The sequence below is a fragment of the Argiope bruennichi genome, chromosome 9 (genome assembly GCF_947563725.1).
Source record: "Argiope bruennichi chromosome 9, qqArgBrue1.1, whole genome shotgun sequence".
In the NCBI taxonomy this organism is placed as follows: domain Eukaryota; kingdom Metazoa; phylum Arthropoda; class Arachnida; order Araneae; family Araneidae; genus Argiope; species Argiope bruennichi.
This window is the reverse complement of record NC_079159.1, coordinates 105,476,842-105,499,829: the sequence shown is the minus strand read 5'-3', so window position 1 is coordinate 105,499,829 and position 22,988 is coordinate 105,476,842. Positions and strand designations below refer to the sequence as shown.

The 22,988-nt window shown below is 28.3% G+C and overlaps 1 protein-coding gene across 4 annotated transcripts in view; it reads right to left on the bottom strand.

The window, feature by feature from the left end:
• Window positions 1-2,974: 2,974 nt before the first annotated feature.
• Window positions 2,975-22,988, bottom strand: part of LOC129983901 (phosphatidylinositol 3-kinase regulatory subunit alpha-like) — a 159,455-nt gene continuing 139,441 nt past the window's right edge. The window contains exons 6-22 of one of the 4 annotated variants that reach the window (XM_056093595.1): window positions 14,861-14,995; window positions 14,675-14,755; window positions 14,370-14,415; window positions 14,151-14,270; window positions 13,943-14,041; window positions 13,606-13,716; window positions 13,041-13,247; window positions 12,163-12,370; window positions 11,493-11,599; window positions 11,225-11,384; window positions 10,414-10,542; window positions 10,113-10,293; window positions 8,613-8,863; window positions 7,507-7,683; window positions 7,281-7,364; window positions 6,475-6,645; window positions 2,975-5,104 (exon numbers count right to left, since the gene is read on the bottom strand). In XM_056093595.1, coding sequence (XP_055949570.1) covers window positions 4,894-5,104; window positions 6,475-6,645; window positions 7,281-7,364; window positions 7,507-7,683; window positions 8,613-8,863; window positions 10,113-10,293; window positions 10,414-10,542; window positions 11,225-11,384; window positions 11,493-11,599; window positions 12,163-12,370; window positions 13,041-13,247; window positions 13,606-13,716; window positions 13,943-14,041; window positions 14,151-14,270; window positions 14,370-14,415; window positions 14,675-14,755; window positions 14,861-14,995 — 2,478 coding nt within the window. In that variant the 3' untranslated portion in view covers window positions 2,975-4,893. The remainder of the gene's footprint in view (window positions 5,105-6,474; window positions 6,646-7,280; window positions 7,365-7,506; window positions 7,684-8,612; window positions 8,864-10,112; window positions 10,294-10,413; window positions 10,543-11,224; window positions 11,385-11,492; window positions 11,600-12,162; window positions 12,371-13,040; window positions 13,248-13,605; window positions 13,717-13,942; window positions 14,042-14,150; window positions 14,271-14,369; window positions 14,416-14,674; window positions 14,756-14,860; window positions 14,996-22,988) is intronic. The other 3 variants (XM_056093597.1, XM_056093596.1, XM_056093598.1) reach the window with 3 other exon arrangements.

The window sequence follows — 22,988 nt, the reverse complement described above, 5'->3', positions numbered from 1 at the left end:
AATTTACGATTTTAGTAAAAAAAACTTTCGAAAAAAGTATGTAAATATATACAAGCTAATGCTGAATTTAACAGAAAGAAATATTGTTCATTGATTTAATTTTAAAATCTAAAACGAAATAAATGTTATCTGCCATTTTTATAAAATGTGAAAATTCATTAAAGTTTTTTTTTTTTTTAATGTTTGTTTTAGCTATTGTTTTCGTTTTTCAACTCTTGCCTAGTATTAAAGTATGAACAAATTTTATTCTGTTATTTTATAAGAAGAATTACAAACACCGTCTTTATAGTGTGTTTGTCTGAACCGTCGATAATGTGCGAATACACACTGCTCTTTTCTTCACACATGCTTTACAAAAAGTGATCCGACACATTTAAAGTTTACCGAAATGGTATTGTATCCACTAATAAAATTAAATATTTCACAAAAATTTTTTTTATTGACATTCTTATTTATTATTGGATTTAAAAAAAAATTATTTTCATTGTACCTTTAACAAAACTACACAGAGTATTTGGAATTAAAACCTATTTTGTAGAAAAACGATTTTCTATAAGTGATTTAAGAGTTACCGCACAAAACTTTATTTTTAGGATACTTCAATATAAACTTTATACAACATTTAATATAATAATATTTCGGTAATTTTATATCTTAGTCGGATATTTCTAGCTCCCTCCTTTCAAATGTTTGGTTGTTGAGAGCACTAATTAAATTTCAGAAGACGCAACTAGTTCACTTCAGCGAACGTTAGTTCACCATCAACTGGGTATATAAAAAAGTTGGCAAAAACAACAACAACAAAAAAAAAAAAAAAAATGCCTCAAAAATATTTTTCCTAATTTTACTCTATTAAAATTTATTCTTGATCAAACTGAGCTGCTTTAAAGTCACGTAATTTACTGTATAGGCCTTTTTAATGCCTATAACTTTCTTATATTCAACCTTTTTCTCTCAGATTAATAACTTTTTTTATATAAACGCAAAAGGCTGATATTTCTCTTTTGCGACCCTACCCCTATCGTGACCCCCGCCCAAACCGGTAACATTCCGAGACCTTAGAGGCCAGTTTTGAAGAAACAATAATTAAAGTAATAAAATTGCTGATATGTATTTTTTTTTTTTTTTTTTTTTTTTGCATCTCAACAATCAGTTTGACTGGAGTATAGGTAGCGTAAAAAGGAAAATAAGTTACCGCAAGAAGAGTTAAGTTATCAGTAAAGTTGGAAGGACGTAATAAGTAAATTCATGTTCAGATTTTAAAATATTTATCTCATTCAGTGAAATTTTCTGCATTAAACCTGTCTAGTACAGAAAACAGTTTATTGAAGACATAAAATTGCGTGTATTCAATAAACATTCAACTAATCTGCAGAAATTCTCATCCGGTACCTCGATCCATGAAATTGATTGTTGAAAAAATAAAACTATATACATATATATATTAAAATTTTTACTTTATATGCATCATTTAAATTCCCATTTGGGTATTCGTGGCAATTATTAATATTGTTACAAATCTGTAATTTTGTTTTCTAGCGGAGTTAATTTCATTGTAAGGAAAAAAATTATGTATACGTTTTAACAGCTGCTGAATGGATGCCAGATCAACGCCACCTTCCCCCGCTTTGACAGCAAAAATAAAAGTTAACGAATATTCGGGAATATTGGGAAAATCTCCATTAAGATTCAAGTTTCAGTGTTTGCTCTGGAGTATTCAAGGCCCTGTCACAGGAGCTATAAAAGCAGAGGCGCTTTAAGGGAAGTCAGTCGAGTGAAGAAAGAAGTTGAGATATGTCTCTTTTGGAGTGTTTATCAGCAGGGACTTCTCTAAGCACTTTGTGCCCTTGCAGATGATTATTATGATCTGGTACTCTTGTGTAAGATTCTGTTGTGTTTTACTATTGTGATTTCAAAAGCGTTAAAAGTATGTTATCCATTATTGGGCCCGTTGGACTTTTCATTATTGTACACCTATTAAAAGGATTTTTTTTTCAGAAATAATAACTACTACACTCCATCATTTATTACTCATAATCACTATGCATAATAGCTTAGATTCCATTGTCACATGGCGAAGACAATGTTAAGGAAGGCTTACCCATCTTTTTCTATTGATCATTTTAAAGATTTCTTCCCATGTTCTCAAATGTTCATTGTTGAAACTATTGCTTTTTGTCCCTTTAGTTTTTAGTTTTGTTTACAAGATTGAATTTTTGATAGGAATATTTAAACTAACTACTGATAATTCAACACTTCTTCAGTATACATATTCCAATACCACCAGTTTTAAAGAGATATTAAAACTAATGCGAATTGGTAAATTTAAATAACAAAATTTTTAATATTCTACAATTCTTTTTTCTTTATCCAGAAATATATTGGAACAAAAATTAGATTAAGAATATTTGGAAATATTTTAAAGAGAATTTTCAAACCAAGTTAGAATAAATTTGGTTAATTGTAAATAAATTTCAACAAAAATATAAATAGCATTTTGGATTTTTTTTTTTAAATGAATCATATTAAGAAAAGTCTAATTTACAAAGGAAATTTAGCATTTGTAAAGTAATTATTTCCATTAATTACAGCAGGACTGTTGAGCAAGAATTACGAAAATTTAAAATGTCAAAGAAACAGAACATTTTAGTTAAAATATCAAAATTATTTTTTTAGTTAAAATATCAAAATTAATTTTTTTAGTTAAATTATCATATTAAATTTTTTTCCTATGCACAAATTAATGAATCAATTGAAATTAATAATGAAAATAAAAACAAAAATTGAAAAATATAGGACAGGTATTGTAATTTTATTAAAATTCAATTATATGTATCATAATAATTAAACTTTATATTTTTATTAATAAATAATTTAGTAAGTATTAAAATCACAGTATTTTACTTCTTGAATTGTATAAGAGTTTTTTTTACCTAAATGAAGACAAACCCAAGCAAAAAAACAACATTTTTTAACAATTAATTTTTTTACTAGCACATCAATAATTCAAAATATGTACATAACTTCATGAAAAAAAATTGAAGACAATTAATTAACATTTACTGAACAGAACACTAGTCTACAATGATAAAATAACATTGATTTTTTCGTGTCATATTTACGAAACTTCGTTTAAGACGAAATATACATTACATCACAGAAAGTTTATCACGTGACAAGATGGAATAAACAATTACATCATTGTCAAATCTCCTCTTGTAGAGCTCGTTTTTAAAGCACTTTTTCATCTATCTTTAATACAACACAATTTGAATTACACAAAGAAACAATTTTCTTCAATATTGTCACATCCTTCCCCATTCAAATACTTGGTGTACACAAATCAGTTAAAAACAGTTTCATGCATACAATTCAAGAACTACAATAATCACTAACGATGATAATATAAAAAAAAGAACACATATTCAAAATTGTGATAATCAAAGCATTGACTAGCATAATTGCAATACACAGATGAAACAATCAACATAATATAAAATTTATTATTTTCAGATTTTTATAACAAATTACTATTTTTTTTACACAAAACGATGAGGAAAATGAAACAATTTATTGCTATAAATTTATACACAAAAAACTAAACTCAGATTTAAAAACAAATTTTGTATATAAATCAATAAAAATTCTAATAAGTCAATGAAATAAAATAAAATTCGATTTAATACAAATAATGTACATAACAATGGAATTTATAAAACTAATAAATATCTGCTTAATGAATGGAACGTTTCAATCTCCCTACAAAGTAAACTGAAAGTTTCGAACGATGAATGTTGGCAAACGAGCTCTACAATCTAACATTGTAAGAATGTCTTCCTGATTGACAGAAAAGAGGTGAAATATCCCAGAATTCACTTCAGATGAATAGTAAGACACTGGACATCACACAGACATTTACTAAGTATACTGAATGCTTCAATTTATCCTTTATGTGCATTTGTGTTTTCAAGATACAATGTTGATTTGTTTCTTTTGAATTTTTTTAGTAAGAAACTTTTTGCTAGAATGCCTTAATGTATGGATAATTATGAATGGATTTATTAAAAAAAGTAGATTCAAATAACCATTTTTTATTCACTTTAAGGAAACTGTTGTGTTTGTTTCAACCTAATATTGCAACTTTTTGTTTTAGTATATTCTTATGCATCAAGAAAACTATTAATTTTCTTGCTACATAAAATTTCATTATTTTTTATAAATTTTATTTAGCACGAGTTTATAGAATTTATCATTAATAGCTGCAAAAGTAATAGTACTATAAGTTTATTCCTTAAGTTATTGAAATTAAAATCAAATCCTAGGATATACTTGAAACCTTTCTAATTAATGCCCTTTTGTTGGAGTTACACAGATGACAGGTAATCTTGCAGATAAATATAGAGGTCTGCATATTTTTTAGCATGTTTCAAATTATTTAAAAAATTTCATTGATGGAAATGCTTTAATGAAAGAACGATGCAAAAAATTTTCAAAATATGAAAAATTCACTTTTTTTTAAGATGCAATTTTTTTCTCATTAAAGAATATATATGTCTCCTGGCCAAATGGATATAATGCATTTTTAAAATAGTGTTTGTTTTTCATAATCAGCCATACTAATAAGGTTTTCTGTATATTGCTCCTTTTCAAAATGGAATTACATTCAAAATACAGCAGACTCATCTTTTGTTTTATCAACACTACCGTTTCATTACAAGATATATTAGGGGGAAAAAAATGAAACAGTGGTAAAAAATATATGGGAATTTATAAAAGATAGTCCATGGAGTATAACTGTTTGATGAACACACAACAAACACACATCTTGAAGCATCAACCTGCAGTACAAAAAAACAAACAAAAAGGCAAATAGAATGCCCTTGCAGCCCTTCACTAGCAGTTCGTACTTTGAGTGACATAGTGGTCTAGGCTGAAAACTGGATATGCTAAAGTTGTCTTTAGAGTGTCATTGTGCTCTTCTAAAGACGTCTGAGCGTAATGCAGCACCAGGCTTTTCAGGCTGGGATGGACGTTGTAAGGCTCTGCAAAACCATAACCTTTGTCTGTTTTGTAGATGAGGCAATGGCCGACTTTACCGTCTGCCCTGAAGGGTGAAAGAATAAATTAAATTAGCTTTAAAATAGTTATGTAAGTTTAATAATAATAATTTAATATTTGAAGGTTGTTATGTTTACTTTAACATAATAACTCTTGCATATCAAAAAGATATTCATAATTATGTACGTGTTAGTTATTAACTTATAGGCTCTTTTTAGTACCCTGGGTGCTAGAAAGCAAAATTCCTAGAAATTAATTGGTAGTTTAAAATTTGTAAGATAAAATTTACCACAGACATAGAAGTGATATACATTTAAGAATAATGAGTAAAATTAAAGTTACATTATGCTAATGGAGGCAAAATAAAAAGCAGAAAAAATACAAATTAAGTCATTTTTATTTAGACATTGTTCAATTAAACACAATTAACATATGTTATTTAAAGGGGATTTTTTCACATATGAGTTATTGAAATATGCATCACCTATAAAATCATTAATAACTGTTATTTTTGATATCATAAATGAATTTAGTATTCATTGTCGTGGCTGGTTCGTGAGTGCTTTGAAAAAAATAGGCAAATAGAAAACTTAACAAATTTATTACAGATTCGTTCGAGTTACTCTGCTCAGTAACTCCTTCTCTTCCAAGAGCCAACACTCGAATTTCCTCACTCTTTTAATTACACTCGCGCTAGTTGCCTAGCGCCATCTATGAACGTTTATTTCCTAACGCTTCGAAATCCAATCACTACATTCATAAAAGAGTCTTACATAAATTTTTGTCTTATATAAGTCATCATTACCAGTTAATGTCCAGTGCTGTCTATATTTAACATATTATAATGATATGGGCCTTTGCAATTTTAATGTTTTTTTATTAAAAGATATTTTAAACATCGTTATTATTGCTTAATTTAAACTTCTGATGTTTTCTTTACGTAAAAAAAGGGATATTTAAAAATAATTAATTTTTTTACATACATAAAAATAACAGATTGCTAATAGATAAATACTAAATGAAAAAAATCACATGACCAATAAAAAGATTTTTTTAAAAATTAAAATATTTAGCATGTTTTCAAAATTAATAGTTAATCAGCTTTCAGGCAATAAACGTTTGCAAAAAAAAAAAAAAAAAAAAAAAAAAAAAGATAATATAAATTTACTGCCAATTAATTCCATGAATTGAAGTAATATCTCTACACATAAATATATTTACCACAAATAAACATATATGATTTTTAAATATAAAAACTTAAAAAATGTAATTATAGTTTTTATAACAGCAAGTATATTACAATATATTCCTAAAGTATTATAAAAGAAAAGACATAATAAACAATCATCTTCTAATTTATAAATAACATATTTAACAAACTATAAAAGAGAATTAAAATTAAGCATGATTACTTACACAATGGAAAGTGCATATTGCCCTTGAGTCCGACTGTTTCTTATTAGGAAAGTGCCATCTGGTTTGCCCGTCAGAAGACGTATAGCTTCGTTCCTTGTGATGTCTTGCAGAAACCAAAGGGATTCATTGTGGTGGGGAAGGGTTTCATCATCTTGTAAAAATGCACTCTCTCTAAAATGAACAGAATATTTATTGATTTAAGCATTACATAAACAATAAAAATATCACATGAAAAAAGCAGCATTTTATTAAATTATTATAATTGTGAGAAATGGCACAAACAATTAAGATATATCTCAAGAAATTCTCACAATTTACAGAAGTAAATTTATAATTAAAAAGCATTTTCATTTGAAAATTTTCATGAGTCATATAAAGGTGGAAAGTGCACAACTAACATAATTGCTCACTATCCTAAACAATCTTTCAAGTATTTTTCTATTTATAAATGCTTAGACATAGTTTTTAAAAGAAATATTTTATTCACGTCTTTCAATAATATAAGAAAAAAAGAAAGAAAAATGAAATTCATATAATCAATTAAATACATAATAATCATAAATACTAATCAACAGCAATTACATATATATATATATATATATCATTATATATATATATATCATTAATAACTCTCTCATTCATGCTCATTATATATATATATATATATATATATATATATATATATATATATATATATATATATATATATATAGAGAGAGAGAGAGAGAGAGAGAGAGAGAGAGAGAGCAATAGTTAAATATATAAAAATAAAGGAAGGATTATTAATAACCCTGTTCAATGCTCACCTTATTATATCTCTAGCTTCTGAGCAAGAATCTTGAAGTAATTTAAATACCCTATCTTTTTTCACTCCTTTTGCATACAGCATACTGTAAATAAATATAAAGAATAATAAGAATTATACACATGCCTATAAGTAAAAAATGAATGCTCAAATTCCACTAAAATCTTTTCTATTAAAAATTTAAAATACAATCCTTAAATAGAAATTTAATGCAAAAGTAAACTTACGCTTGAAAATCTTCTCTCTGTTTGTAAAGCCTCATAATTTCAGGCTTTAGTGTGTTCATTTCTCTGTCTAGAGACCTATGGAATGCAGCTTGGTGCTTCAATTCCATATCAAGTTGCTTTTTACTCTCTTCTAAGGCTTGTAGACGGGATTTTAGAAGCTCATAGTTTTCCATTAGCCTGGAAAAAATAACAATTTTCAAAATTTAATAATCACACGTAGATTTGTTCATTAAAAAATTTTTATATGCATCATAATGTTTCTTATACAAACTGAAGTATTCAACTGAAATACTTCATAAATTAATTTTTTTATTTAATTTGACTCTGGGCAATGTTTTTTTGTAGTAAATTGATTTTGGGATTTAAAAATGAGAAAGAGAATTTGAGATATTTTGTCCAATGTATTCCAATTACTGATTGCTCCGACAATTTTGTTTAAAAACATCCTAAAATACACTACAGCTTAAATAATATAACTGATTAAATTTTTTAATATGCTGAGCAAAAGAAAACAGCTGTTTAATCACGAATACCTATTTAATTTGTGCATGCTTTTATATCTTCAATCAAGTCAATTTATCAAAAGAATGAAAGAAACGAAACTAGTTAGTTATTTCTTGAAAATGCAATATTTTTTTACGATTTTAATATTTATTGAAGTAACATAATACTGTTTGCAAAATTATTAAATAAAATCCATATTATATTATGAGTAATAACTACATCATAACATTTGAACAAGATTGTCAGTTGTAATTAACAAACTAAATATAAAATTTGTCAAAGACATCAAAAAATAATCAAAGAACAAAAATCATCATCATCATTTTTCTAAAATATTAATATTAAGTAATATTAATCTAAAATATTAACATCATTGTGATTTTCTAAAATACAAGTATTAATGATTAACAAAAAAGTATCTGAATATAAAAACCTATAGTATTCAATGTCACAAATTATCTCACAGGTGAATTATTACATTTAATAAAAAAATTCCCCGAGGAATGAAATATATATAAAAAAATATTTATTAATACTAATTATGTAGTGGTACTACTCTGCCCAAATATATAATCTAAAGTTATACACAGTAAAATACTTACGGTTGAATTTCACATGGAGCTGCGCCTTTAAGATTGTCTTCTAGTAAATGAATTTGTTCTTCAAAAACAGCTAATGTAGCTACAAAGGCATCCTGTGCTTGTTTTTTCAACTGAACATCTTGGAAGGTTTTACTGTAATCCTCATAGAACTGATCATACAATTTAGTCTTCTGCAAATATTCTTGATTGATTTTCATCAATTTCTCTCCAACCTTTTCGACATCAATTGATTCATCTTCATCAATTCCAGTCTATGAAGAAAAGAAATAGAGTTTAGTTTTCAAACATAATCAAAAATTTTAAGATTCCCTTTAAATTTCACAAATAAAAAAAATGATACAAATTTTTAAAGAAGGGGAGGGGGAATTAAATTGCTTTTTTTTTTATTCTAAAAGAATTACATGTATAACAAAATACTGATGACATTTCAGCAAATGATATTCATTAAAATGACAATTAGTATGTAAATGCTTCAGATAATATAAACTGAATTTAGATATAATCTGAAATGAAAATGTATGAAAAACAAAAATTAATAGATCAATTTTTGAATGTCTATTTTTCTCCAGATAATTTTTGTCTTAGATCCACAATGATAATGCACACAAAACTAAGACAAAAATCAAAACAAATAACTGATAATATAATAAATGAAAAGACAAAAAGAAAAGGGGAAAGCATTGAAAAAAGAATGTTTGCTGCAAGTGATGGAATTAGAATTTAAATTGTGCAAAATATTTTTTGTGATTCTTGGAATATTACATCTCAAATGGCTGCTTGGCAAATGAAGACTTGTTGTATGGATTGGGGGGGGGGGGCTTTGAAAAACATTGAATTTAAAGTTAATCAAAAAAAAAAAAAAGATCTCAATTTTAGGAAAGATATTTACTATTACTGCAAAAAAGTTGAAAAAGATAATGGATGTAATATATTGGAATAAAAATTCTAATTTAAAATCTTGAATCTTTTTTTTTAAACTTACAATTACAAATCTTAAATCATTAAATTAGATGTGACAATAAAAATAGTTTAATTGGAAAAATATCCATTTATTGCATTGCACAAAGCACTGATTTTTTCCCTCCTACCTGATTATCAAAAACAATATTACAAGCTAGCATGCAAAAACATCCCGATAAATATAAAATATTGAATTAAAAAATTCTACATAAAATTTTAAAATTTGGATGCCATGGAGCATTAACAATACAATCAAATTTCATAGCTACAATTATGCTAGTCACCTACATAAATATCTCCTTTCATTGAGACATATTTATTTTAGGGTATTTTCAAAAGGAGTTAATCTAAGCATCAAAGAAATATCTGGGAAATCAAAAACTAGTAAATGAATATTGTTTTAACACCATATACAAATGTCAAATGTCTGTTTAAGGCAATTTAATTAAACATACACAATAGCAGTCATGTTTATGATAAGTAGGTTATTGGATTTTTAAATATTTTTTAATAACATGAGAACAAAAATGAATTGCTTACAGGATGAAACCTGGAGACAGGATGAAGCAATTTGACATCTAATGTGCGATTGTACTGAGCAAGAGATACATTGTGATAATAGTTAATCAATTCCACAACAGAATTGAACATGAGAGGTTCCGTGAAGCCATACTTCCCATTTCGATGGCATATTTTGATTAATTTGTTGCTGCCCCCTTTCCTGCAAAAGGAAAAGAAAATAATTAATAATGTGCTGAAAATTCAATGAAACAATACTTTTGCACATCATGATCAAAAGAAAAATATTCCTTCATTTGAAGAGTAAGCAGGTACTGCATACCTTAAAGTAAGAGTGTATTCTCCAGATCCTTTATTGGAAGCATCTCTAACAAGAAATGTGCCATCTGGTGTATCTTTCAATTTTTCATTCACTTCTTCTCTGTAATATGAAGAGAATTCTTTAGAATCACTGGAAAAAAATTCACTTTAGGACAAAAATTTGTAATATATTTCCAACCCATTACATATCTGTAACATATTTCATTACAACTGTTCTGTATATTCATTTGGCAATTTCATAAATTAAAAAGAAGTTATAATAATAATAAAATGAAACAAATATGAAACAGTTCAATACAATTACAGTAATTATATGATATAGAACAAATATACAATAACTCCTATAATATAGAGATGTTGTACAATATCAGAGAGTATATCTGGTTACTTGGTAATTGCACAAACAATGAATTAATTTACTACAATTTCTTGACTTGTGTTCTATATTTTGTGAAGCTATTATTACAATTTTGAAAATAGCAACAATTTTATTATTGAGTACATTTTAATATTAAAAATTAAAAAAAAAGTATGAAAACTTTAAAATAATATATTACTATCTTACAGCAGATAACATTTGGAATCTAAGCTGTTTAAAAAGAAGTGAATACCTTAAAAAAATCTCATTATATTTTTTTTTGGGGGGGGGGGAAGTAGAGGAAACAAGGAGATATTGCAACTTTTGATAAAAATTCATTAACAGCATTTTTCTCCTCCTTCCACAAACAAATAAAACTAATTTTTAAAATTGATAAACCAGATTTTTAAACAATAAAAATTTAAATCAGTTTTAAATATTAGAAAATACTAACCGAGTGATGTCTCCCCAATACCACTCTGCATCTGCAAGACTCTTTGGTCCTTCATTGGGCCTCTGTGGAATGGTAGTGCCACTATTAGGAGACATATTCCCATGAAGCATAGAGTCAGGAAATGGCTGGCTGATTTTTGATATGCGACGAGGTGGGAGGGCTATAATTTCAGAAATATTCTTTTTTTAAAAAACATTTTCATGGCATATTATAGTTTTATTTTATATTGACTTTCAGATACAAGTGAGCAAATAGCCAATTTGTTTACATTTACCTGGTGCAGAATCGAAAATGGGCATGGGTTCTCCCCATTTTCCTTTAAGCAGCAAGAGTTCAACAACTCTGATATGTGCTTCAGTATTATAAACTATTTGACTGTAATAAAGAAAAGTAAATATGTAGTTTTTTTTTTTTTTTGAAGCATCCAATGAGATAATCAAAATTTCATTTTAAAATTTATGAAATTACATATCTTTCTTTTAACAACTGATAGAAAGATAAGAGGAAGAAAAAGTATTAAATAACTTGTAAAGCACAATAGTAATAGAAATATGTCATTTACTGATTATTAATTATTTCAGAATATATTTTCAGAATTTATACCATTATGTTTCTTGCAATTTATTCCCCCTTTCAATCCACAAAAATATTTTTTAAGTTTTAAATATTGCATTCTTAATATAAATATTTATATATAACATTTAAAATACATAAAACATTTACAAAGGGGGTTTGATATTAATTTTATTCCTTTTTAATAAGCTTTTTTTATTTTTATTTTCTATAGTTTTATATTAAAAATTTTCAAAGGCTATAAAAAATGTAATGTCTTTTTTAAAAACAAGTTTTAAAAAAATTAATAACCAATAATATATGCAACATATATATAAAATATTCAATTTTAGGTAAAAGACAAAGCAAGAAATAACTATACTTACACTATGCGCTCCCAAGGTGGTCTCAAGAGAATGTGACAAAGCATCTGGATAAGAATTGTGGGAGGTTCTTTAATGCCTCTGGAATACTGTAGCCGACACACTCGACAAAAATGAGCCATCAATGTTTGAAGGGTGGATTTATGATGAATGGGAAGTTGATGAACAAGCTGCTCCAATGCTTGGACACACTGATCATTATTCTGAATTTCTGCAATTATCAAGTGATCAAAATTAGACAATTCACAATTTTTCTAATATTTATTATAATTACCAAATTTATCTAAACTTTAAAATTAATGACTACAGAGGATGTTTTTCTTTTCTTTTTCTATTATTTAAGTGTTTTAAAGTTAACAATAATTTTTTTATTATTTACAAAGATTTAAATTAAATCTAATTTTATACATTACTCACCATATTCCATTAAAATTAAAACCTTGTTAAACTGTTTCATTCCAAAAACACGTCACAGTTTAAATCAGAACTTCACCAAAAAATACTTTATATCAAAATAAAAAAAAAAATTTTAAAGTCGTTCTTTTTTAAAATTTAAGATTGATTTATTGTAATGTTAACAAAATAATAATATTAACCATGTACAATCAAAATTACATTTCACACTTATCATTGAATATGGTTTAAAGCTATATGAGCAACAAATATTATTGAAAAGTTTATGTATTTAAGAGATATGCTTATTAAAATAAAATAACCTTCTGAGAAAAATTTAATTTATAATAGGAAATAGTCTTATAAAATTCCATTATGAATCAATGCATATAATAAATTTCAAATTGTGTCATTCATTTATTGCAGTTCATTGAAAACTTCAAAAAGTGAACTGTTCACTATCAATTTACTTATTAAAATTTACTTACTAGCTGTTTCTATAAATTTGTCATAAAATTGCACCGGAAACACAGGGTTAGGTAGCTCCCGTAAATACTTCTTTAAGGCACTGGCTATACAATGCAGTTCATAACTGGCTAAATTTGTGCGTTCTACATCTTCACTCAACTTCTGCCGAAGCTCGGCAACAATGTCACTCGGTGCTGATGTCCTATACACTCGATATAGGTCTATATCTATAGGAGAAAAAGAGTCAACAACTACTAATTTGAAAAAATTGTATATTCTTAAAAATTGATTTTTATACATGATAAATGAGATGGCACTAAAAGTAAAAAATAGTATATAAAATATGATCAGCAGCACAATTTTTTTAAATATGATTTTTCTACAATATACATTAAAAATATCTAATGATGCACATAAAATATAATTAGTAAAAAATTAATTGCTATAAAGTTTAGTAAGTCAAAATGAGCTGATTATAACAATTCAGTTGCATTACAGTAATCAAACTAATAAAGAAATGAGAAAATCAAACATCATGTATATATGCGTTGATAGCAGTAACAAAACATTTACAAGTAAACTTACTATTTGTTGCAGCCCCACGATTTTCAATTTCATAGATGCACCTGATGACTAGTAATGGAGCACTCTGAACTGATGGCAGGAACTGACAACTGAGATCTTTTCCAAAAATTGCTATAAAAGAAATGAAGAAAAATAAACTTATGCTCCGAGAATCTTCAAAAATTTAGTTTTCCTATTGCAGATTTGAAATAATAGGCACTAAGTAGCACAAAAAACAATCTAATAAGGTAAAGAATCAATTTATCATCAATTTTTAAAAATAACTAATTATCTTATTCTTAGATATTAATCTTACAGATTATACAATATTTAGATACAATATCTAAGAATATCATACCTGATATTAAATTTTTTCTATTGGCCTTTTCAATATTATCAGTGTTACAACGAGGCAAACCAGTAGCCGCACAGGTACGATGCCATATTAAACCACATTCTACAAGTTGAAGGGGGAGACAAATGCCAAGTCAGCAACAATTTAGATAATGACAATAACAAAATTACTTTCAAACAATGCTGGTCTTTATAATATAAAAATTATTTACCTTGACATACCACACCTTGATGTATCACACCATGAAGGTAATTGTGGCATTTGTCACATTGCAAAACACAGGAAAAACTTTGTTCGAGAAGCTGATGGTTATTGCTAGTTGGAGAAGAACCTAAGCAAGAAAAAGAATATATGCATTTTTTAGACTGTAATATAAAAGCTATAAATAAATGAATAAAAAGATTGCTGAAAGTGGGCTAAAATACCATACCTTCTCTAAGGGATGCATTCTGTGTTTTAGTTTCATGCACAGATCTCTAAGAAAAAAGAAAGAAAAACACATATTAATATAATATATTAAAAAAATAAAGTAATTTCATAAAAAAAATTATCAAATCATTACATATTTAAAATGAAAAACTAAAAATTATTCACAGATGTTAGAATGGAATATAAAAATGACATGCCATTCCTAGTCATCTCATTTCTCTTAATATAATTTGGTTTAAATACCAATACTCGATCATTCATGAAATGTAATTTTATGGATTTTTAGTAGAATTAAAATTAACTTACATTTAAATTATTCCTTTGACACAAATCATCCACACACACAAGTATTGCTTTTTGATGAAATTCATCTTTTACACCCATGCTCTGAAATAAAATAAAGGTAATTAATCAAAAGATGAATTCTCATAACTATTGTTAAACACAATGGAAACATTTAGTGATGAAAATACTAAAAATAACTAAACTCACCATCAATTTATCTCTATCCAGTGTCATAAGGTCAGAGCCTTTGATGTCTTTGGATTTGAAAAGCTCAGCATATCTGTACAAATTGAGTGCAGCCATCCACTCAACAACATTGGAAGATGTCCACTGGCTAAGAGGCTATGAGAAAATACAATTTTTCATCAAATAAAGTACAAAGACAGAAAAAAAAAATACTAAAAACAGGTAAAGAAAAAGTAAATCAATTCTTCCCAGGATGATTATGAATTACACCACCAAGACTTCCAGAATATAATTTTTTAAAGTAGACAAAGGTCTTATGACAATCCATCAGTAAAAATATAATTTCTAACAACTAATGATGGCAAATGATTGCAGCATAAAGTTCATATATTTCTTTTCTTAAGGATTTATACATGAAATATAAAATAAATGAAACGAACTGGTTCCAGAAAAGTGAAAGCAAGATATATCACATTTGACATTACACAGAAAATACTGCATTGAGTCAATAAATTCATTTAAACAATTATTATATTATAATATTTTATTGAAAATTGATAAACAACATTCAATTTGATTTTAAACACCAGTAAGCAACATTATGCACCATACAATTTTATATTTACAGCAAAAATGTATAATTTCATGAAGTTGTTTCTAAAGCAGTAAAAAGCACAGGAGCACTTATTATTTCATTAACTGATGGAGCGATCATTTAGATTTTAAGATCTTTTAGTTGCATTGCTAATTATTGAACTGTCCCTGGTTTTTGTCAAAATAAATAATTTAGACTTTATAATGGCATACAAAATAATCACTTGATCATTTTTTATGATGTTGCAATTTTAGATGGGTGACAAATTCACTTTTTTTCTTCATACATAATGACGAAAGAAGCAATATGGAAGAATAACAATTTGATAAAATATAAATTATGCAAAAGAGCATTCTTAGAATGTTTTTATAATTTGAAAATTTCAAGAAAATATAAGCTTCACATAAACATTTTAGAAAGATATTTTGAAAAAATTAGCCGATGAACAATTGTTTAAATTTGTTTATTTCATTTTTAAGTTTTTATCATTAAAATAACTTGAATAAGAAAATAGCTTTTAATAAAAACTCAAGAAATACGAACTTTTATGTTAAGACTACTCGTTTTTGGCCACCAGTTGGTTCGCTAGGATCATTGGTTACGGTAGTTTTCAATTAAGCATTATGTAACTCGTCCTAATGGTTTCTCCTCAACAAAATATTTTTTAACTCCAAATTTTGATAGACCTATCATATTATTATTATTTTAATTATACGATTTTAGAAGCTTTACATCTTTCTGTTCATTGAAAAATGCATTCCATTCATTTTCAGTTTATATTTTTATGCATCCAATTACATAACAGGAAAACGTAGTACTGTTTAAAAATGGAAGTATTTTAAAATTGTTTCACTATTATTTGATTCTGAAATTAAACTTTTATTGTAAGTACGGCAAAATTTAAAAACATTATTTTCTATAATTGTTATTCTAAATAAGATAAGCGGATACACTCAGATTATTAAACTTAACTAAAATAAAGTGATTGTTTAAGATTTTTCAGATCCTTATAATATAAAATAATAGAGTATAAAGCGAAGCTTTATTTATAGAATCCGTATAAAGGAAAGCTTTTGAGAGAGGTAAACTTTGCGGTTTTAAACGACGAAAGAATCCTTTTACAATAACCAAAACAGAGCGTTAAGAGAGGAAGCGCTCCGGTAATCGATTTAAAAAGGAGCAGAAACTGATGCAACTCTGTTATATAACTGACGTCTGGCTAGAAAGGGGTAACTGCCCTCGCTGTTGTTGACTATATGACAAAAATAGAAAATAATCGATCCATCCGAATTCGCAATCGATTTAAAAATTTAATTTTCAGGCTTTACATTCGTCACATATAAGCTTAAAAATTGTCTGATTTCCAAAAGTAATTTAAATGTTTGAAGCATGGAATAAAGATTTTCGAACAGTTCGACTCTTTAAAATTAAATATGAAGGTTTCATTCAAATTGATTATAATAAATAGTTTTTGAAACCAAAATAAGTGAAGTAAATTTAAAAATAAAAAAGAAGTACGCTTTTATGACTGAGCTGTTACAGAATGTAGGGGAAAAATTAAAATAAACTGATGGTAAAATAAAAATAAAAAAAGCGTAAGGAAGCGTTGAAATATTCCGGTGTTTCAAATGCCGGATCATATTCATATATATTTTTTTAAATATTTTCAACGAATATGTAGGAATTTTATTTCTTAAAAAAAATCATTGTGGTTTAATTTTTTTATCATATTCTTTTCAGCGCCTAAAGACTTGGTGATTGTTTTCTAAAATCCAAATTATTAATGATTTTTTTTTCTCCTTTTATATTTTAGTACACAAGTTAAAGCGTGCTTTGAAAATATTTTTATTTTTATTAGCTTGATTATATATTTTTTTAAAATCATTTCAATAATTCTTTTAAATACATTTTATCTTTATCAAGAAATCTTGCAATCAGCTTTTTATAAATTCGCTATCAGACGGTGTCTTTTTTTATATTGAAATAAAATAAATTGAGCGTAAGAAGCTGATAATTACGTTCTAAAATATTAAAATATTGTACTGCTATCGAAAATATAAATTTTCGGAACTCTAATAAATTGGGAAAAAAGTGAAAAATGCATTACAGCAAAATACAATCTTGAAAAAAAGAAAGAAAGGATAAAAAAAATTTAGATTAAGACACGATCATCCATTATTATTTTGTATCTAATTGTAACATATAACTGTGAAAGTTTTGAATATAACAATAGTTCAAAACTCCCTCCATAAGACATATGTATGTCCTTTAAAAAAATGAAAATTACGATTACAGTAGGTGCACATAAATTAATCAGCTCCCCGTTTTTTGTGCCCCTCCTAAGGTTTTCCGAATAGCAATCTCTCGCTATTTTTTCATAAAACGGATGTCTATAAGCGTTGACTCACAGCATTGTTCAACAAATCTTGGGGCAACTTAAGTAAGAAGTACGTGTTTTTGAATCTGAGATTTCAGAGGCATTTTTTTTCGCCGGGCTTTTACTGCATTTATAATAAGTAAAAATTAAGTAAGCTTTCGAAATAACATTGAGCGAAAAGCAGGTATTTCTCTCTAAAAGCATTTTAAAAGGGGAAAACGAAATAAAGGAAAATATCTGAAACACTACTTAGCAAATGGAAGCACCGAATATAACAGGATTCTTCAAATGTTCCAATCTCTGAAAAGAAGAGTACTTTGGACAAATATACATATTTTTAGGATTGCTCTGTTATGATTTGTTTATAATGAGCAGTTATTTATAACAAATATTTTTATCACAATTATACAACGTCGTTATAACTGATTTTTACTGTAAGTAAGGGAGAATGAATTTGAACTTAAAACGCCAGCAGATACAAGGCTGCCAAGTTTTGGTCCAATTAATCTTCAACGCTACACCAAAGCTGCGGTCTTCATGTGATACCGACTTAGTTCCAAGTTAAAGATAATCAAAGGATTGGACACATCCGACGTCCTTCCTTCGGCCTCATATTGAAACACGATTTCAATCAATCTTTCGAGCGCAGGGAACTGGGAATCACACAAGCGAATGGCACAATTCTCTTCCCCCTCCCCTTACCGCCACGACACGTAATGCGGTACACAGCCATCTATCTATTTATCTATAAATGATCCGAAAGGTGGGTGAAATGAAAGAGTTGCTGCAGGAAGAGGAAGGGGGGGGGGAGAATAAAACCTCGGGAAATGGGAAAGAAGGAAAAGTGAAGGAGAGAGAAAAAAAAAAAAAAAAACGAATGAAAGAAAAAAAAAGTAAAACATAAATCATTTCGACAGCCGGCGCACGTGGATGACCTGGTTAGACTGCGACTGGTGCCGCACTCCCCCCCCTCTCCATCAGAGATGAACCTAGTTTTGGTCAAGAGGTTCAGAAATTTTGGACCATTTCCCTTTTCTCTTACACGTGGCCGTTACGGTAAGGAAAGGGGTTCATTAAAATCGTACACAGCAGGAAATTTGGAATTCTCTGAGTTCATGGACTGATTTTTCAACAATTCTTTTAAGGTGGAAGTCATAAATGAGGATAGTCCGTATTTCCTGGCTTATATATATAGCGAGGTAATTTTCGGTGGCAGTACAATTTTTTTCATCACAATTCCCAATATTTATATCTTAAGATTGTTTAAATAAAATAGATTCCTAGTAAGAATCTTTAATGAAATAGGATTTATCTTTCGTTTTTTTTTTTCAATGCCTTGTATATGGATTGAGATCATTAATATTTTGAAGCAGAGTATTAAATTATAATTTTGAGGAAGAAAAAAGTGAAACGTTTCTTTTTCTTTCTCACCAGCGGTTTCATGATTTATGGAATTTTCAAATCAAAAACCAGTCAGAACTGAATCAAATTATATGTAATGAAATTTTTTGCTCGCAACAACATTATTTTAATAGTAGCTTAACACATGCTAACTTCTAAATTTAAGAAGTATATATAAACTATAAATCATGATTATAAATATATGTAGAATTTAACGTCTCACATCTTTTTCCTAAAATCTCTATAAGGTAGGTAGGCTTCAAAGAGTTGACCTCAGCAGAAGTTTCTAAAATTTCATTGGCAATTGGTTCCCAAATGAGCCACCGTGTCGCTAGGATACCACGTATTGTTAGTCAACATCTAGATTGTGCGATTCCGTAACTGATAATTAGTCAGTGTGTGACGCACCATTGGAAATCAGATGTGTTATTATGGAAGAGGGCCTTTCCGATATGATATCGTTCGACATTTAGAGTGCCTTATCGCTCTCGTCCGACAGCCTACATAGAAAGGTCTTCAAAGATATCGCTTCGAAAGTGACAGATTCAATCGTCAAATGGGTTTTATCTTAACGACGCGAGAGTCGGTATATATCACCAGCTTCCTGGATGATAAACTGTTCGAAAATAACCTGGGATCTGTTTAGATTAGACAGATCTTAATCTGAGCACCGGGATGATGGCTGACGACTGATTCGCTCGGCCGTGCTTTGCGCGGTAAACACAGAAAAGGGGCGATTGAAAATCATTTGAATGGGATGAGTCGCCTTGCGTAAGATAAAATAGATTTTCATAAACACAGTTCTTGAGTCCGATCGCTGTTTGATGATTTCAATAGAAGATAAAAACTGCAAAGTGCTAAAAAGGAAGCGGCTATATGAAGAAAACTATAAACAAAACTGAATTTTCTGTTAGTTTACTGGACAGACCCATTTGTTTTATTAATAATTTCATTGAGTGTCTTATAATTTATTTTATTTTATCTTATCTGGACTAAAATAATGAAAAAAGGTTCTCTTTAATAATAAGGTCAAGATGGAAGATAAAAAAAAATGTACAAAACTGCAAACAAAAGTAAGAAACTTCAGATTCATGTAACAGAGTAACACAAAAAGTGTGCCTTGGATGCAAATCAGATACCTTACAAGCCCGTAAAAAATTATGGCAATCGACCAAAGGATAATGCACTAAGCCCGCCTATAAAGCGTTTCCACATAATATGAATCCGTACAAAACTACGAAAAGAATTGTAACATATTCTCACATAGCACGATACAAATCTTTTATTACGTACAATATAATAAATTAAGCATTTTCACAATTTTTGATTTTGTTTAGAAAAGTAAATACAAATTTTTCCTTCTTGCTTATATAAGAACAACCAAGAAGACAGTTTAAAGGCAAGTTTGAGCTTGCATAAATTCATCTAGTCATGTAAGTTTCGTATAATGCGACTTCCTATTACATTTTTCTCGCGTCGTTCGACAGTCTAGCGCCTACATTTCAAAGAAAATAATCGTAAATTATACTTCTCATATTCGAAGATTTAACTTTGAAAACAAGTATTATAAATTAATATTTACTTAAAATAACTTTTTTTCACGTTAATTTATAATCTGACGCTATTCTTTTGAACACTTATTTTTAGAATATTAAACTGTACAAATTCACAAAGCACTTGAAATCCTTTAAACATTAGAAAACGGCCCCAAGTTTCCAAAGAGAAAGTTTTCCAATTTTTTTCTGATTTAAATTTAATAAATATGTTATAACTGATTTATAATTAAGAAAAATTATTAATTACAGTTTAGAAAAAAATAAGCAAGATAAGAATGGATGTCATAAATAAATCTAAACCAGCTTATAACAACCAAAGATATTCAAAATGTACATGATCCCGTTTAAATTAAAAAATAAATTAATAAATGATAAAAAAAAAGTCATTCAAATTTTTGAGTGACACACATAGGGGAAAAACCTTTATTCTTATTAAGCAAGAAAATCCTCATCAGATAGGTCATCATAGTTCTGCAATATTTTCTCTCCTGCTCTCAAGCCTTCAGAAAGAAAGCCAATTTGCATCTCGAAAGGGGGGGGGGATATGAAATAAATGGTACGAACTATAAAACGAGGGTTCAACGTATTCCCCTGACCTAAATGCATTTCTTTCTCGCGGACACATTCGAAAGCGGAACCGGTGAGTGGAAGGGAGGAAAAAAAAAAAAAAAAAAGAGGGGGGGGGGGTGTAGGTAGGGAGGACTGAGAATGCAGAAGTAATACCGCGCGTGTATTGCCTGTTCAAGGCTACTTGCTGAATTTCAAGCGAGATTTAACACGAAATCCGAAACAATATAGCTAAATCCCACATGTTCTATCAATAGCTTTCAGCCTGTCGGTGGCAGGTGATTTGAAGAGGCGTTCGAGTACCAAACGAGGCGGGCAAATTAACATTTGGCTCCAATAACTACCGAGTCTTCTACCGAGCCGCAAGAGTTTTTCTAACAATTTATATCTTGGAACGATGACACTTTGGATGATGGTAATGTCTAATATGCAATTTTCTGAAACAATTTTAAATGAAGAGAAATAAAAAAGGAATAAAATTCAGCGTAAAATAATTTTAATACGACCTTAGGACAATTTTTATTACAGTTTCCAACACTGGTTTTGAAACTTTTTTTTTTCTTTTCAAAAAAATAAATTACAGAGTTACATCAGATTCTTGAGAATTCAGAGTATAAATTACACCTGCAGCGGATGATATAGATAAAAACGCACTGTCTAATCTACACTATTAATAGATGAGAACAGGTGGCGTTCAGTTTTTTTTAAACAGTATTACAATTTTAATACATCTTTGGGTTAAAAAAAATTCTTTCTTCATCTCTTAGCTTAACGTGTCTATAAAGTAATACCACTAGTACACAAAATAAAAATGCACGATTAAAGAATAGTTTATTAAAATGTTTTTTTTTAAAAAATCAAGCAACTCCTTTTTGGCTTAATAGAGTCAATTCACACGTAATTAACTTTGTACTCGCACTACGTTACTCAGCAATAAAGCTGACTAAATCTCAAATATAACTATGTTTGCTACCTAACATATAACTGAACGTTATGTTTCGTTAGCAAAATGCGCAATAAATTCAAGATCATGAACGGAATGTAAATTACAAGCTTCATTAAAAATGCAATTATAATATAAATAATACTATTGTTTTTCTTCCTCTTCCCCCCCCAAAGCAGCAAAATTAATAAGACACATGTTGGAATTTGCAACCGGAACAAATATTTTCTCATCCTCCTCCCCTTATGATTATACTTTCCTTAAGACACGATTCAAAATTTTAAATACTTTTTTAAGACATGAAAATAAAGACAATCGAGCAACTCAATATATAATTCGAAAGAACAAAACGATCTATTCGACTTAAATAGCAATAAAGGATAGAAATATCAAACACAGAATAAAAAATGCTACAATGTATAAATGCCCCGTTCGTCATTTGAAGGCTCGTACATTGGTACATATGCATGCAAATAATCGAAACTATTAGTTGCAAATGTTACTGAAGCAGTACCAGGATAATAGCTATCCGGTAACTATACCGGAAGCAAGAAGAAACAGTTCGCTTGCGACAGACAAAAGCTGAAGTTGAAACCGGAAAAGCAAATCTAGCATTTCCTGCACCCCCTCTTCAGTAGGAATATAGCTGACCTCAAAGAGCAGTGCTGGATGCCGACATGGCACTTAACCCCATCGCATATAATGACGTG